Source organism: Mustela nivalis, assembly GCF_964662115.1.
Source record: "Mustela nivalis genome assembly, chromosome: 6".
Lineage (NCBI taxonomy): Eukaryota > Metazoa > Chordata > Mammalia > Carnivora > Mustelidae > Mustela > Mustela nivalis.
In genome coordinates, this window is record NC_139025.1 from 14742376 (window position 1) to 14758538 (window position 16163).

General features: G+C 37.3%; 1 protein-coding gene across 1 annotated transcript in view; it reads left to right on the forward strand.

Annotated features, from left to right (window-relative positions):
• The window catches only part of DNAL1 (dynein axonemal light chain 1), a 38275-nt gene that overhangs the window by 10724 nt on the left and 11388 nt on the right, over positions 1-16163 (forward strand). Inside the window, exons 4-5 of the mRNA XM_082733538.1 lie at positions 3022-3077; positions 4377-4432. Coding sequence (XP_082589664.1) covers positions 3022-3077; positions 4377-4432 — 112 coding nt within the window. The remainder of the gene's footprint in view (positions 1-3021; positions 3078-4376; positions 4433-16163) is intronic.

The following is a 16163-nucleotide window of genomic DNA, read 5'->3' on the forward strand; positions in this document are numbered from 1 at the left end:
CAAAATGGTCCCACCTTTTGAGAATCAGTATTAGCATTTTGATATAGAGCCTTCTAATTTTTTTTCCTAATTGAGATCAAATTATATTTATTATTTTGTAATTCTATTTTCCCATGACTTTAAGTACCAAATCTATATTAATTCCTCTTCTTTTCTTTTCTTTTATTTCTTTTTTTTTTTAATTTGAGAGAGAAAGCAGGAGAAGTGGAGAGTCAGAGGAAGAAGCAGACTCCCTGCTGAGCAGGGAGCCCCATACGGGACTTGATCCTAGGACTCATCCTCTTAACTTATTTTCTAAATACTTATATGCTTTTTGGCAAGCTTCTGTGGCAAATTTGAGGCAGTTAAACCATGACACCTTGTGACCATGCTCTCTGGCAGCAATGTCTCTTCTCAGAGCTGTAGACTATTGTAGTTACACCTAGGGTTCTTTCTGCTTTCTCCACTCTGTGTGCTTCGAAGTGCACTGAAGTGTAGTGCACTGACCACCAGCATAAGAATCTCCTTATACAGGAGATAAGCCCCATCCCAATTTACAGAAACAAAATAGCTACTGATGAGATCTAGGAATCTTTTTTTTTTTTTAAGTTTATTCATTTATTTGACAGAGACAATAAAAGAGGGAACACAAGCAGGGGGCGTGGGAGAGGGAGAAGCAGGCAGGCTCCCCATTGAGCAGGGAGCCTGATGTGGGGCTCGATCCCAGAACCCTGGGATCATGATCTGAGCTGAAGACAGATGCTTAACGACTGAACCACCCAGGCACCCCAATCTGTATTTATAATAAGCAACTTGATATCTCTTAGACACATAATTTGTGAACTCATGCATTAGGCTAGTATCTGTCTTTGGAATGTATGTTTTGTATGCAACTTGTCCTTTATGATGACAGCACAGTGTATTATATAAAATTCCATCTTAGATTTTTTTTTTTTTTTGCTTCAAAAGCATGATTTCAAAGAGCACTGTTTCAAAATGGTCAGATCTCTTTTTTATCATAAAGACATCTCAAAGGCAAACATTTGAGAAGGTTTTGTACCTAGTACCAGAGTACTAGGAAGCGGCTTGGAAAGAGTCAGCCTATTCATATTTTTGCTGACAATCTCTTTGGGTAGGTTGCCTAGACACCAATTAAAGAATTCATCCCCAATCACATTCCCACATTTAAGGCACTCCCATTTTCCACTGGTAGTAGTCAGGAGTTGGGGATTATTGGAAAATATACAGATTTGACCAATAATTTACACTGTACAGTAGTTACTTTTATTTAAAAAAAAAAAGAATTCTTCTTCAAGTCATATCAGAAAGGATAAGACCACATGTTTTAGCGTCAGTTTTGGAGGGGTTTAAATTAGTCTCTGCCCCTTTCTGGCTATGTAATATTAGGCAAATTCCTTAACATCTTTGTACCTCAGTTTACTCATTTGTAAAATACGGGTGATCATAATAGTACTTATTTCACAGGATTGTTGTGATGGATTAAAACAGTTTATGTACTGGGGCGCCTGGGTGGCTCAGTGGGTTAAGCCGCTGCCTTCGGCTCAGGTCATGATCTCAGGGTCCTGGGATCGAGTCCCACATCGGGCTCTCTGCTCAGCAGGGAGCCTGCTTCCTTCTCTCTCTCTCTCTGCCTGCCTCTCAGTGTACTTGTGATTTCTCTCTGTCAAATAAATAAATAAAATCTTTAAAAAAAAAAACAGTTTATGTACTTGGGAGAGTTCTGAGCACAGATTGTGTTCAATAAAATTAGCTTTTATTATTTTTTGCATGAAGTAAACTAAAATATTAAATGTTTTTGTCAAGAAAGGATGTCTAATGAAAAAAAAGAAAGAAAAGAAGGGATGACTAAGAATGTGTAGTTATGTCCCTGTACAATATTTTTTTCTTTTCTTTATTTTTTTTTCGGTAAGGAGCCTCCACACCCACTGTGGAGCCCAATCCAGGGCTTGAACTCATGACCCTAAGCTCAAGACCTGAGCTGAGATCAATAGTCAGAGGCTCAGCCAACTGAGACATTGAGGCACCCCTAAATTATTTTTTTATATAACTGAGTTATAAGTAGAAAAAATCTAGACAAATATATACAAACTATTAAAAGTAGTTCTCTCTGGGGGAATCTGTGGAGTGGTTAGGATTACATATGACTTCCTCAGTATTCATTTCTGAATGATTTAACACTCAAGCAAATAAATATCTTTGCACATGCACATATATAGTTCTGCCTTTTTTTTTTTTTTTTAAGATTTTATTATTTATTTGAGAGAGAGCATGAGAGGAGAGAGGTCAGCAGGAGAAGCAGACTCCCTGCCAAGCAGGGAACCCAATGTGGGACTCAATCCTAGGATTCCAGGATCATGACCTGAGCTGAAGGCAGTTGCTTAACCAACTGAGCCACCCAGATACCCTATAGTTCTGCTTTTTATCAAAAGGGATCATTTAAAATGTATCATTCTGCTAGGTGGTTTTTTACTTGAGCGCACATCATGGACATCTTCCCAAGCTGGTATCTGGAGCCCAATTCCATTTGTATTAGTGACAGCATAGTTTTCCATTAATTATCCCTCAGTTGCTAGATGTTTACAGATTTTTCCCCATTTTTTTTGCTATTACAATAATACACTAAATAATCTAGCTTATAGATCTTATAGATCTGTTGGCATTGGTATTAGCATTTCAATAGGACGTATTCCTAGAAATGAATTACTGGGTCAAATGCATTTAAAAAATTTAATAGGTAACACCAAATTACCTTCAGAAAGTTTTTTTTTTATTTTCTACAATAAATATGTATTAACTTCTGTAATCAGGAAAAAAGTATGAGGATTGATTTCAAAATGAAAGAATACATGCCATGTCTGAGAGGGGAAAAAAAGGATTCAGTGTAAAAAGAAAACATGACTTAAATATTATCTTGTATGGGCACTTGATTAATTCCTGATACACAATTTATTTATTTATTTATCTAATATACCACTTAAAATTGTTTCGTATTAATTCAAGTTTTCCTTTGTTCTTTTAAAGGAAGCTTTCACTGTCTACAAACTGCATTGAAAAAATTGCCAACCTCAATGGCTTAAGTAAGTGATCCACAGTAACAGATGGTTCTTGGATTTTCTCGTTATTGAAATAAACATTCCAGAGACACTATGTAATCCCAGAAACTGGCACCTGTTTTAACCACAGTAATTGTCAGATGGCAGCGAGACTATATCCACCATGTGTCTTAAATGTGGTCACCCAAAGAACATTAGAACACGAGATCTGAACATTTTAAAGACATTTTAAAGCTTTTTTAGAGTTACATTTAAATGGAAGAATTAGATTTTTAAATTATATATTTTTCAAATCTGTCCTGTGTTTATTACTTGTAATATTTAAATTTTAATTCCTCACCATCGTTGTTTTTGTTGTACTCCTTATCTTTTTTTTTTTTTAATTTTTTTAGATTTTCTTTATTATTTGACAGAGAGAGACACAGCGAGAGGGCACACCAGCAGGGGGAGGGGAGAGGAAGAATCAGTCTTCTGCAGAGAAGCAACTGGATGCAGGGCTGGATGTGGGGCTAAATGCAGGGCTGGATCCCAGGATCCTAGGATTATGACCTGAGCCAAAGGCAGGACATGAGCCACCCAGACACCCCACAAATAAGCTTTTTTTTTTTTTTTTAAGATTTTATTTTTTTATTTATTTGATAGAGAAAGGGAGATCACAAGTAGGCAGAGAGGCAGGCAGAGAGAGAAGGGGAAGCAGGCTCCTTGCCGAGCAGAGAGCCCGATGCGGGATTCGATCCCAGGACCCTGAGATCATGACCTGAGCCGAAGGCAGAGACTTAACCCACTGAGCCACTCAGGTGCCCCACAAATAAGAATTTTTAAAGCAAATCACAATCTAACTCTTTAAATGTTTGAAAGCAAAAGATTTTAAAATACTAATTCATTTGATTTCACTTTTAATCCTTTGTGGAGTGAGGCAGGCTATACATAGATATGTTCCTATTTTCTAATGTGAGTCCTCATGCTATAGTAGATTTGAAGTATATAGGCTTCCAAATTTAAAGTTCAAATCTTCTTTATTTATTTTATCCCTGAAGTATTTTTCCTAGCCAGCAATTTAAAACCATGCTTTCAAAATAGCTGACCATTTGTAAATTTCATGTTGTCATGATGTGAAATTACAGCTGTAGTGTTTACCTTCAATGATAAGTAAGTCAACTTCCTACTTGAATACCACTTTTTATTAATACAGCCTTTCTTACTCATTAGGTAAGTATATTTATTATATAAAGTTTATTAACACTTCATTATACTAGATTTACAACAACTGTAATATGATTCTCATAAACAAATAACTGTGGTTTTTTTTTTTCCCCACTGCAGAAAACTTGAGGATATTGTCTTTAGGAAGAAACAACATAAAGAACTTAAATGGACTGGTAGGTTGTTATTTCTTTCTTTAAAAAAGCATGCACTTCTTTCCTTAATATATAAGCAATATTTGTCCATTGCAGAAACCTTACTAAATAGAAAAGCAACTATGAAAGGTACCTATAGATCACTTACAGTTTAAATATTGGTAACTTTTTTTAAAGATTTACTTACTTATTTGAGGGAGACAGAGTGTGCAGGAGGAGGGGCAGAGGGAGATGGAGAGCTGAGGTGGGGCTCAATCGTGACCCTGCGCACGATCTGACCCAAAAACAAGGGTCGAATGCTTAACGGACTACCCCACCCAGGCACCTCATAAATATTGCTGATATTTTGATTGTAATCTTTCTTGCATGTTTTTCTATTCTTTGATGTAGAAAATGAAACCATACTATACATACTATTTTGGATCTTTTATTTTTTTACTTAATATGTAAAGATGATTTTTTTCATGTTATTCATTCATTTAACAAACTCATTTAGTATATTTCCTGAATGCCTACTTTAAGCCAGGTGCTGTTCTGGGCATCAGAGATACAGAAAAATATGAAAGGAAGTCCTTGCTCCCCTAGAACTTCTATTACAGTAGAGGGAGGCAGACTAGAAAATATTTGTAGAGTACGTAAACAATAGATTATATAATATGGGTGGTGATGAAGGCAATGAAGAAAAACAAAACATACAAAAGCATGGGTGGATGGGAAGTGAGGATGTAAGCTCTAGAGCCGACCAAGGGACGGTGTTCCAGACTGAGGTGGGACAGCAAAGGTAGATGTCCTGAAACTGAAGGTACTTGATATGCTTGAGTAAGAGCAGAAGACGTGAATGAGGTGGGGGCAGGGGGAAGTTGTCCTCTCTGAGGTAGGAAGCCAGGAACCAGGCCACATGGAGCCTTATAGGTCATAATAAGATTTTGGATTTTTTAAAAAAATATTTTATTTATTTATTTGACAGAGAGAGATCACAAGTAGGCAGAGAGGCAGGCAGAGAGAGAGAGAGGGAAGCAGGCTCCCCGCTGAGCAGAGAGCCCGATGTGGGACTCGATCTCAGGACCCTGAGATCATGACCTGAGCCGAAGGCAGCAGCTTAACCCACTGAGCCACCCAGGCGCCCAAGATTTTGGATTTTTTTTCCAAATGGCTTGAATAGTCATTGGAGGTTTTTGATCAGAGGATGTAACTTAAGTTGTTCTGTTTTTTTTTTTTTTTTAAGATTTTATTTATTTGAGAGAGCATGCCTGTGTGCACACATGCAGGGGGAGGGACAGAGGGAGAGGAAGAGAAGCAGACTGCCTGTGGAGTGCAGAGCCTGTCGCAGGGCTTAATCTCCTGACCCTGAAATATGACCTGAGCCGAAATCAAGAGTTGAACGCTTAACTCACTGAGCCACCCAGGTGCCCCATAACTCAAGTTTTTTAAATAATTTTCAACCATACCCTTTTTAAATAACAGCGTAATATTCTATTTTATCGATTTACCATAATTTAAGTCAGTTACTTATTAGTCATTGTTTCTAGTTTGGAGTTGTTACCATAAATGCTATTATAAATCTCCTTTTAGCTATATTATTACACATATCTGTGAGTAATTCTTTGGATAAAGTCCTTGAAGTGGAATTGCTGGGTCAAGAAGTATAAATTTATTTTAAGGCTTCTATATAACATATTATCAGGTTACCCTTTAGAAAGTTTGAAACAATTTATATTCCTACCAGTAATGTATCAGGGCTCCTGTTTCCCCTTACCAAACGTGGGCATTTAAAATTTTTTAAGTTTTTGACACTGTATTTTATTTGTGTATTTATTGGCCATTTGAATTTCCTTGCAAAAATGTTGAGATGAAACAATACTGTAAATCTAGGCAATTTCAGGAATGACAAAGTCAATGTCTTTTTCTTGTATCCGTTCCCCAAAAGACAAATTTTTAAATTTGTTTTAGATTTTATGTGTTTATTTTAGACAGAGAGAGAGAGAGAGAGAGAGAACATGAGCAGAGGGGATGGGAAGTGAGAGAGGGAGAAGCAGACTCCCCACTGAGCAGGGAGCATGATGGGCTCCACCCCAGGACCCCGGGATCATGACCTACACTGAAGGCAGATGCTTAGTGACTGAGCCACCCAGGTCCCCCAACAATAATTTTTTTTAAGTGTTTATTGTTAAATAATTTATAAACATTCTGAAATTTTAAAAAATATTTTATTTTTATTTATTTGTCAGAGAGAGAGTGAAAGAGAAAGCACAAGCAGGGGAAGGGCAAGCAGAGGGAGAAACAAGCTCCCCACTGAGCAAGGAGCCTGATAGTGGGGCTCCATCCCAGGACCCTGGGATCATGACCTAAGCCGAAGGCAGGCCCTTAACTGACTGAGCCACGCAGGCATCCCAACAGTCCGATATTTTTTATGACTCTGGCCTTCTCCTCTCACTCCCCCAGTAAGTCTAGCTTGTGCTTCCTAAGAACCAGCAGGGATGAATCTACGGAGCTTCTCGACAATAACCTCACCAAACCAGACAGGCTGAAGTGGCCGTCCCCTTGTTGCAGAGGCCACTATAATACCTGAACAGGAGTCCGTGTTCAGAGTTGTGATTTTGGAATTATCTTGAAATGTCTTTACTCACCCACATGAAGTGTTACCAATAAACTTACAAAATATTTGGAAATTCTCAGAGATTACATTCTGGAGTTAAATAAAAGAAGTTTTCTCCCTCAAAATAATAACCAGTAGATGAACTGGGTGCTTGCTAGTTGGATATGATAAGTGAAATCCTTTAATGATCTGTGAAATGAAATTTTTCTTGCTGTTCTAAATGATTCACAAATGTAAAGGAATTTTTCCTTCTTTCCATTCTTCTGGGCCCTAGATGGTAAAAATGTCAAGTATAGAGACATTATTCATAATGGGTACAATGCTAATTTGTCAACGGAAGTTCAGAATTTAATATATTTCAAGCTAAACATTACTTTGAATTATCTGTAAAGGAAGAGTTTGCAAGTAAACATGCCCCCAATTCTGGGGATTAATACGCCAGATGCTTGATGTTCCCCAGGTTTTTACAGCACACCAGATTCTCAAGCACTGCTATAGTATATACCTTCTCCCATGAAATATAATATATACCTAGAAACCACAAAGAAATTATGAATACAGGATTAAAGGCATGTGTAGAGGTATTATCTAGCTGAACCATCACTTGCTTAGATCTCTTTACTTTCCATAGACTTCTATCAATACCACCCAGCAGTTTTCTTCCCAGGGTGTGTGTGTGTACATATATGTGTATGTGTATATACTATGTATAGATCAAACATTTTACCAATCCACAAGTTTTACTACTTATGCATAGACAAAAGGAAAATAAGTGCATCGGGATACAGACACCAGGCTTCAGGCAGGTTCACGTACTAACTGATTTATTCACCTAGACACACCAGCCTCAAAGCATGAATTCACATAGCTGGCTCCGTAAGTTACAGATGACTAATATGTGAAACCTGGATTGTTAAATCAAAGGAAAGGACTCAGGAAAGCTAACAAGGTACATTGCAAGCCCATTTGTGTATGTGATCTGGCCTCTGCCTCCCTCAGATCTCATTCCATGTCACTCTTCATAGTTGGTAATCTACAGCCACTGGTCCGTCTCCTCCTTGAACACACCAGGTCTGTTCCCACCTGAAGACCCCCGTACTTGCTATTTCTACGGCCTTATCAACTCTGTTACTTTGGATTTCTTCATTACTGACCTTCACACTTCAGCCTGGATGTCTCCTGCGCAGAAGCGACCCAGCTGCCATATATCTAAAGTTGCCCTCTAGGCAGTAACTCTCGCCACTTACAGTTTTCTTCATCTTCCTTGTTATTATCTGAAATTTTCATTTGTTTATTCTCTGTCATGTCACGCACACACACACACACACACACACACAGTCGAGTTCTAATGAGTATATCAGTTTTGTTCATCGCATCTATGTCAGTGCTGGATAGGTGTAGTAGGCACTCTGTAAATATTTACTGAGTGACTCAATATGTTCCTAATTACAGAAACTATTAGGTTACCTTTTTAATTCTAAGAGTAATATACGTTAATATAAAAAATCAAGCATTTCATTAATACATGAAATACACTTTGAAAGTCTTTCCTCTTTATACCTATGGATATCTGTGTGTGTGTGCGTGTGTATGGGTGTGTATATATATATGTTTATATGTTTGTACTGATAATATACAGGCCATATTTTTTCTGCTTTTTCATTTATCAGTATATCAGGGATATCCTTCCATGGCAAAACATGAAGATTTAATGTATTTTTTTAAAGATTTATTTATTTGAGAGAGAGCGTGTGCTGGGAGGAGGGGCGGAGGGAGAGAAGAGGGAAAGAAGCCGACTTCTCAATGAGCCGGGAGCCCAATGTGGGGCTCGATCTCACAACCTCAAGATCATGACCTGAGCCAAAATTAAGAGTGGAATGCTTAACCGTCTGAGCCACCCAGGCACCCCATTGCATTTTCATTTTCTTTAAGGATTGTATTTATTTATTTGAGAGAGAGACAGATAGAGATCTCACACAAATTGGGGGTGTGGGGGCAGAGGGAGAAGTAGACTCACAGCTGAGCAGGGAGCCTGACACGGGGCTCAATCCCAGGACCCTGGGATCATGACCTGAGCCCAAGGCAGACACTTAACTGAATCCCCAGTGCATTATTTTTTTAATAGCTTATAAATAGCTTTTAATAGCTTATAGTTTCACATTTCAGTATATAAAAATGCATTTATTCCTTATACTGCTGAGTGTTCATATTATTTGTTTCAGGAAGGGGTATCTTTTTTCTTTTTGCTATTACAAATCATGCTGCTGTGAATATCTTCACACATAACCTTCAACAGTTATTTGAATGTTTATGTAGGCTAGATTGCTGTAAGTAGAAATGCTGAGAATATTTGTGCATATTTAAATTTTTGGTAGGTACCTCAAATTGCTCTTACAATGCTAGTGCCAGTTTCTACTTCCATCAATGGTGTATGGGAGAGGATTATCCCCTCCGCCCTCAATATCATTAGTATTATCCCTGTTTTTATTATGGTAAAATATGATAGGCAAAAATGGAGTACTGTGTTGTTGTTTTTTTCAAAAATTTTATGTATTTATTTGACAGAGATGACAAGTAGGCAGAGCAGCAGGCAGAGAGTGAGGGGGAAGCAGGCTCCCTAATGCGCATAGAGCCCGATGTGGGGCTCGAGGCTCAATCCCAGGACCTCAATCCCAGGACCCTGGGATCATGACCTGAGCCAAAGGTAGAGGCTTAACCCACTGAGCCACGCATGCACCCCAGACTACTGTGTTGTTTTAATCTGTATTCTCTAGTTCTGATTTTGAATGTCCTCCTATATTTTTGTTATGTATGTTTCCTCTTTTGGAAATTGACCAAATAAAGTTTTTACCCATTTTTCTATTGGCTTTATTTTTTTCTTATTGAATTCTAATCACTCTCAATATTTCTAATATCCATTGTTAAGAATATTATTACTATTATTGTTAACATTTATTATCTATGTAACAGACTCTTTATATGTATTGTCTCCTTTGAAATTCACAAAATGTCCTCATTTTAAGATTAAAAAAAAAATTCTCATTTCAAAATAAAAACACTCAGTCTTAGGTAGTTATGTGAAGTGCCCAAGTGTAGTGAACAGACATTCTTAAAAACTATTGCTGAGGGCCGTCTGGGGGTTCAGTGGGTTAAATATCTGCTTTCTGCTCAGGTCATGATCTCAGGGTCTTGGGATGGAGTCCTGCATTGGGCTCCCTGCTCAGCCAGGAGTCTGCTGCTCATGCTGCCTGCTGCTCTCTCTGCTTGTGCTCTCTCTGTCTTTCTCTTTCTCTGACAAATAAATAAATAAAATCTTTAAAATAAAACAAAACACTGTTGCTGAGACCAGCAGTTTGTAGTAGCTATCACAATCTTCAGTATGGGTTTGTTTTTTTTTTTTAAGATTTATTTATTTATTTATTTGACAGAGAGAGAGAGAGAGAGCTCACAAGTAGGCAGAGAGGCAGGCAGAGAGAGAGAGAGGGAAGCAGGCTCCCTGCTGAGCAGAGAGCCCGATGCGGGACTCGATCCCAGGATCCTGAGATCATGACCGGAGCCGAAGGCAGAGGCTTAACCCACTGAGCCACCCAGGCCCCCAGTATGTATTTACTTTTTCCTAGCTATTCCACATCTAAGAGTTTTTTTTCATGCTCATGTATATGGGCAAAGATGTTAGATCAAATATATTATTTGCAACATAGCTTGTATAAAAAGCTGTAACACTCTAGGTGTCTGTCAGTTGTAGACTAGGTACATTAAATAAATAAATAAATAACATATCAAGGGGAAAATGAGGAAGGACTTACCTTTACATGGTGGGTAGAATAATTTTCAAGGTATATTGTCAAGTGAAAAAAATAAGCAATGTGTATGTATATAGATAGATAGATAGATCGATCTATATATAATATTTCTGGTGATAGCTGTTACCTCTGCAGAAAGGAAGAGGTATGAGATGTGAAACACTTTTCTTTTTATGCTTTCTTTTGTAGTGTTCAGGGTTTTTTGTTTGTTTTGGTTTGTTGTTATTTTGTATGTTACTTTTTATTCAAAAAACAAGCTAATGATTCTCCTCTAAAATACAAGCAAATATTTGTTTACCCATGTTTATAACAGCATTATTCACAATAGCCAAAAGATGGAAGCAACCCAAGTGTACTTCAATGGATGACTAGATAAACAAAAAAGAAAATGATGGAAGAGAGGCAGAGAGTAGGAGGAAGAAGGTGGACAGGGTGGAGGACTTGGCCAAGATAGTCAAATCTCGGCAATCTGATTGCAGATTCCACACTTCAATTTAATGCAAAGGGTTTTGAGATTTTTTTTTTTTAAGATTTTATTTTTAAGTAATCTCTACACCCAACATGGGGCTCACACCCACCTTCCGAGATCAAGAACCACATGCTTTTACAACTGAGCCAGCCAAGGACCCCAGTTTTCAGGATTATTAAATGTATTTTCTCTTAGTTTGTCCCTTGTCTTTTTACTTTATTTGTAGTAGCCAAGTGGAATTTTAAAATTTGTCAAATTTATTCATCAAACTTTATGACTTCTATGTTTTGTATCTTATATAGAAGGTCTTCTAGATTATAAAAATAGTCACATTTTCTTCTAGTACTTCTATAGTTTTTTTTTAAGTGTAAAATTTTGAAGTTTATATATTTAGTCCATCTGGAGTTTATTTTTATATATTTCATTAGGCAGGTATCAAACCTTATTTTTTTTTCTTCAAATGGTTAGCCATATATTGAAAAAATCTCTTTTTCCCACTGTAAGTGCCACCTACCAAATTCTGTGTATGCATGAGTGGGTTCCTGGATGGCCAACTTTCTATTTGTTGTTTTACTTATATATATACTCCAGCTCCAATATGCTGGTTTAGTTTTCTTTAGCTTTATAATGTATTTTGATATCTGTTTGGATAGGTCCTCTTTCTTTGTTCAAAATGCTTGGCTTTTCTTAAATATTTACTCCCTAAGAGAAACTTGAAAATCAGTTTATCAAGCTCACAAAAATAAATTCCCATTGGAAGTCTTAGAACTACATTGAATTTATAGATTGATTTGGAGAAAATTGATATATTTTTTTTAAAGATTTTATTTATTTATTTGACAGAGATCACAGGTAGTCAGAGAGGCAGGCAGAGAGAGAGGAAGGGAAGCAGGCTGCCTGATGGGCAGAGAGCCTGATGCGGGGCTCGATCCCAGGACCCTGGAATCATGACCTGAGCTGAATGCAGAGGCTTTAATGGACTGAGCCACCCAGGCACCCGAAAATTGATATCTTTATAATAATGAGACTTCCCTTACAGGCAGATTTATTCAGATTTTTTTATGTCTTTCAGTAGAATTTTAGTTTTAGTTCCTGTAAGGCCTGTACACTTCTTACAAAAGTGTATTCCTGGGGCGCCTGGGTGGTTCAGTCGTTAAGCATCTGCCTTCAGCTCGGGTCGTGATATTAGGGTCCTGGGATTGAGCCCCACATTGGGTTCCCTGCTCAGCAGGAAGCCTGCTTTTCCTTCTCCCACTCCCCCTGTTTGTGTTCCCTCTCTCCCAGTCTCTCTCTGTCAAATAAATAAATAAAATCTTTAAAAAAATGTATTCCTAGATAGTTTACAGTTTTTGTTGCTATGATGAATGAGGTAATTTCTCTCTAATCACTTCCTGTTTATAATATTAAAAGCTGTTTTGGGTATATTTATAATCAATTGTCTATAAACAGCTCTTAACTGTTTATGAATCAGATCTTCTTAAAGAAAATTGTTATCTGAATTCATTACTTTATATCAAAAGCAAACACTAATAATAATCATCATCATTTTGTATGGTCCAAAATGGAGGTTTTTATAGCACTTTATTAAGCCCTTCCCATTCCTACAACTTCCAATGTAATACTATTTATGGAAGATACTTTTTTTTGTTTGTTTTCAGTACTTGTAATTTCATACTTTTCAAAGAATCATAAACTTTAATAGCTGAAAGGGATCTAAGAGAACTTCTTGTCCAACCTCCTCATTTCCTTTCCTTTTTAAAAAAATTATTGCAAAATACACATAACATAAAATTTACCATGGTAACCATTTTTAAAAGTACAGTTCAATGGTATTAAGTATATTTGTATTATTGTACAACCATCAGTGCTATCCATCTCCAAAACTCTTTTCAACTGGTAAAACTGCACTTCTGTACCCACTGAACAATAACTTCCCTGTCCCCTCCCCTCAGCTCTAAAACCCCATTCTACTTTCTGTCTGTGTGAATGTGACTACTATATGTACCTCATGTAAATGGAATCATACAGTACTTGTCTTCATGTGACTGGCTTGTTTCACTTAGCATAATATCCTATTTATGTGTAGCATGTATCAGAATTTCTTTCCATTTTAGGGATGAATAATATTCTTTTGTATGTATATACTATATTTTGTTTTGTTTATCCATTCATCCATTAATAGATACTTGAGTTATTTCCACTCTTTGACTCATAAATAATGTTGCTGTGAACATCTGTATCCATGTATCTCTTCAAAACTCTGCTTCCAGTTCTTTTGGGTGTATGCTCAGAAATGGGAATTCCAGGATGCCTGGGTGGCTCAGCTGGTTAATCGTCTGCCTTCGGCTCAGGTCATGATCCCAGGGTCCTGGAATTGAGTCCTGCATCAGAGTCCTTGCCAAGCAGGGAGCCTGCTTCTCTCTCTGCCCACCACTTCCCCTGCTTGTGCTCTCTCTCTCTTTCTGGCAAATAAATAAATAAAATCTTAAAAAAAAAAAAAAAAGGAATGGGAATTCTAGATCACATTTTTTTTTAAAGATTTTATTCATTTATTGGACAGAGAGAGAGAGATCACAAGTAGGCAGAGAGGCAGGCAGAGAGAAAGGAAGGGAAGCAGGCTCGCTGCTGAGCAGAGAGCCCAATGTGGGGCTCGATCCCAGCACCCTGGGATCATGACCCAAGCCGAAGGCAGAGGCTTCAACCCACTGAGCCACCCAGGCGCCCCAGATCACATATTTTTAATTTTTGGAGGAACCACCAAACTGTTCTGTAGTATAGTAGCTGTACCATTTTACATTCCCACCATTATTGCACAAGGATTCCAATTTCTTTCTATACTCGCCAACACTTGTTATTTTCCATTTGCCTGATAGTAACCATCCTGATGAGTGTGAAATGATATCTCAATATGCCAACCTCCTTATTTTACAGACTAAGAAACTAGGAGGAGGAATAATTTGATCACATGCAGAAGCAGACCAGTTTGCTAAGTACCTGTTTACTCAATGTCCGGTTCTCCAAAGAGCCAGTGCACTTAATGACAGATTTCACTGAACTGATCTACACCAGTTTAGCCAGATTTGCTGGTTCATAGTCACCAGATTGCTTTCCTAAAATCTTATCATTATTACCTACATAAAACTATATAGAAAATTGTGTTTCAACACCTTGAAAATTTTTAAGATTTTATTTAGTCTTAATATACAGCTGTTTCATCTCAGCTGTGTTTTTTCAGTCCATCTTTGTAGAATGTCAGTTTCATAATTTAGACACTAATCACTTCTCAAATGATTAGAACAATAAAAACAGTAATCTAATTGAGCTGGTTAGCAAATCCTTCCATTTACGGAAGTACAGTAGCAGAATGGATTGAAAATGATTTGAAAGAACTATGCTCTGGGCATCCCAAATCTATACATTTGTGAGTCAATATACATAAGAAACTCTCATTCCGCAAAGTCATATTGCCAAGCAAAGAAAAGTCCTCAAATGCACTGCAATTCAGCAGTGGTAAAACAGCTACATCCTGAAAACTAAACTAAAATTTAATTAGTACTTGGATGAATAAAACATCACAGACATCTTCAAAAGTTATCCTAGCTAAAGAAATTTCTACCCTATCTAAAATGAATTGCTGTCATTTATAAGTAGTTGAACAGTTTTTCAGCAGATCAGTGAAAGAGTAAATTCAACAAATTGGCTATGTGAAATTGACTGAGGGTCCTCACTCGCACATGTAAAACAAAACTAACTAAGCAGCAGAACCCAGAATTGAGCCTAAATCTTATAATCCATATTTAGTCAGTGTTTTTCCTGCTACCTCACACTTTCTAAATTGGAGACATGAGATGAATGGAGATGTGGTGAGATGAAAATTTACACAATATATTTTCAATGATTTGAAGACTGATTGCCCTCTTCTGAAAGATAGGCTATATTAGGTCCTTTGGGAGAAGATACCAGAAAACTACTAGAGGAGGGGGTTTGGTTAAATCACAAAGTTCTGATATATGAATGAAGTTGAAAGTTCAAAGTTGAAACTATGATGAATTGTGGGAGTTGGGATGACACACAGACTAATTCAGGCCACTCCCTTCTTGGCTTCCCCCTGTTTCCACCAGTACAGGAAATGCATTAAGGATATTTACCCAGGGTACACTTACTTTCTTTAGGGGTCTTTGAAGGGAAAATTACCAGGACGTAGACCTAGGCCCCACAGTCTAGATGTTACCATGTGGTTGTAGGTAAATTATTTGGGGATAAGAGGGAATTGAGCATGTAATTGATCCTGCATAGCACTTTTTTTTAGTGGAGGGACAGGCAGAGAGAGAGGGAGAGAGAGAATCCCAAGCAGGCTTCCTGCCCAGCATGGAACATGATATGTGACTTGATCTCACAACCCTGAGATCATGACCTGAGTCAAAATCAAGAGTCGGGCACTTAACCAACTGAGCCACCCAGGTTCCCCTCATTTCTTTTTTATAAAGAGAAATAATCATTATATTTGTCTTATGTCTATAAAGGAAGGAAGAGTCTTTGTACCACCATTGATTAATCTAGCACTTGAGATCCAGTGTGATCTTTATACCATAATGGAAAGCCTGTGGGTTTTAAGCTGAATTTTATACATCAAAATAAGAAGAAAAATAATAAAATAAATTTTGATTATTTTATATAAATAAAGGAAGAGGAATTAATGGATAGTGGATGGTTAGATGGACAGATATGTGATAGGAAAGGGATAGTAGAATATTAATGATAGAGTCTGGGTCGTAGATGCATAGATACTTGTTGTAAGATTCTTTTTTTTTTTTTTTAAAGATTTTATTTATTTATTTGACAGAGAGAGATCACAAGTAGGCAGAGAGGCAGGCAAAGAGAGAG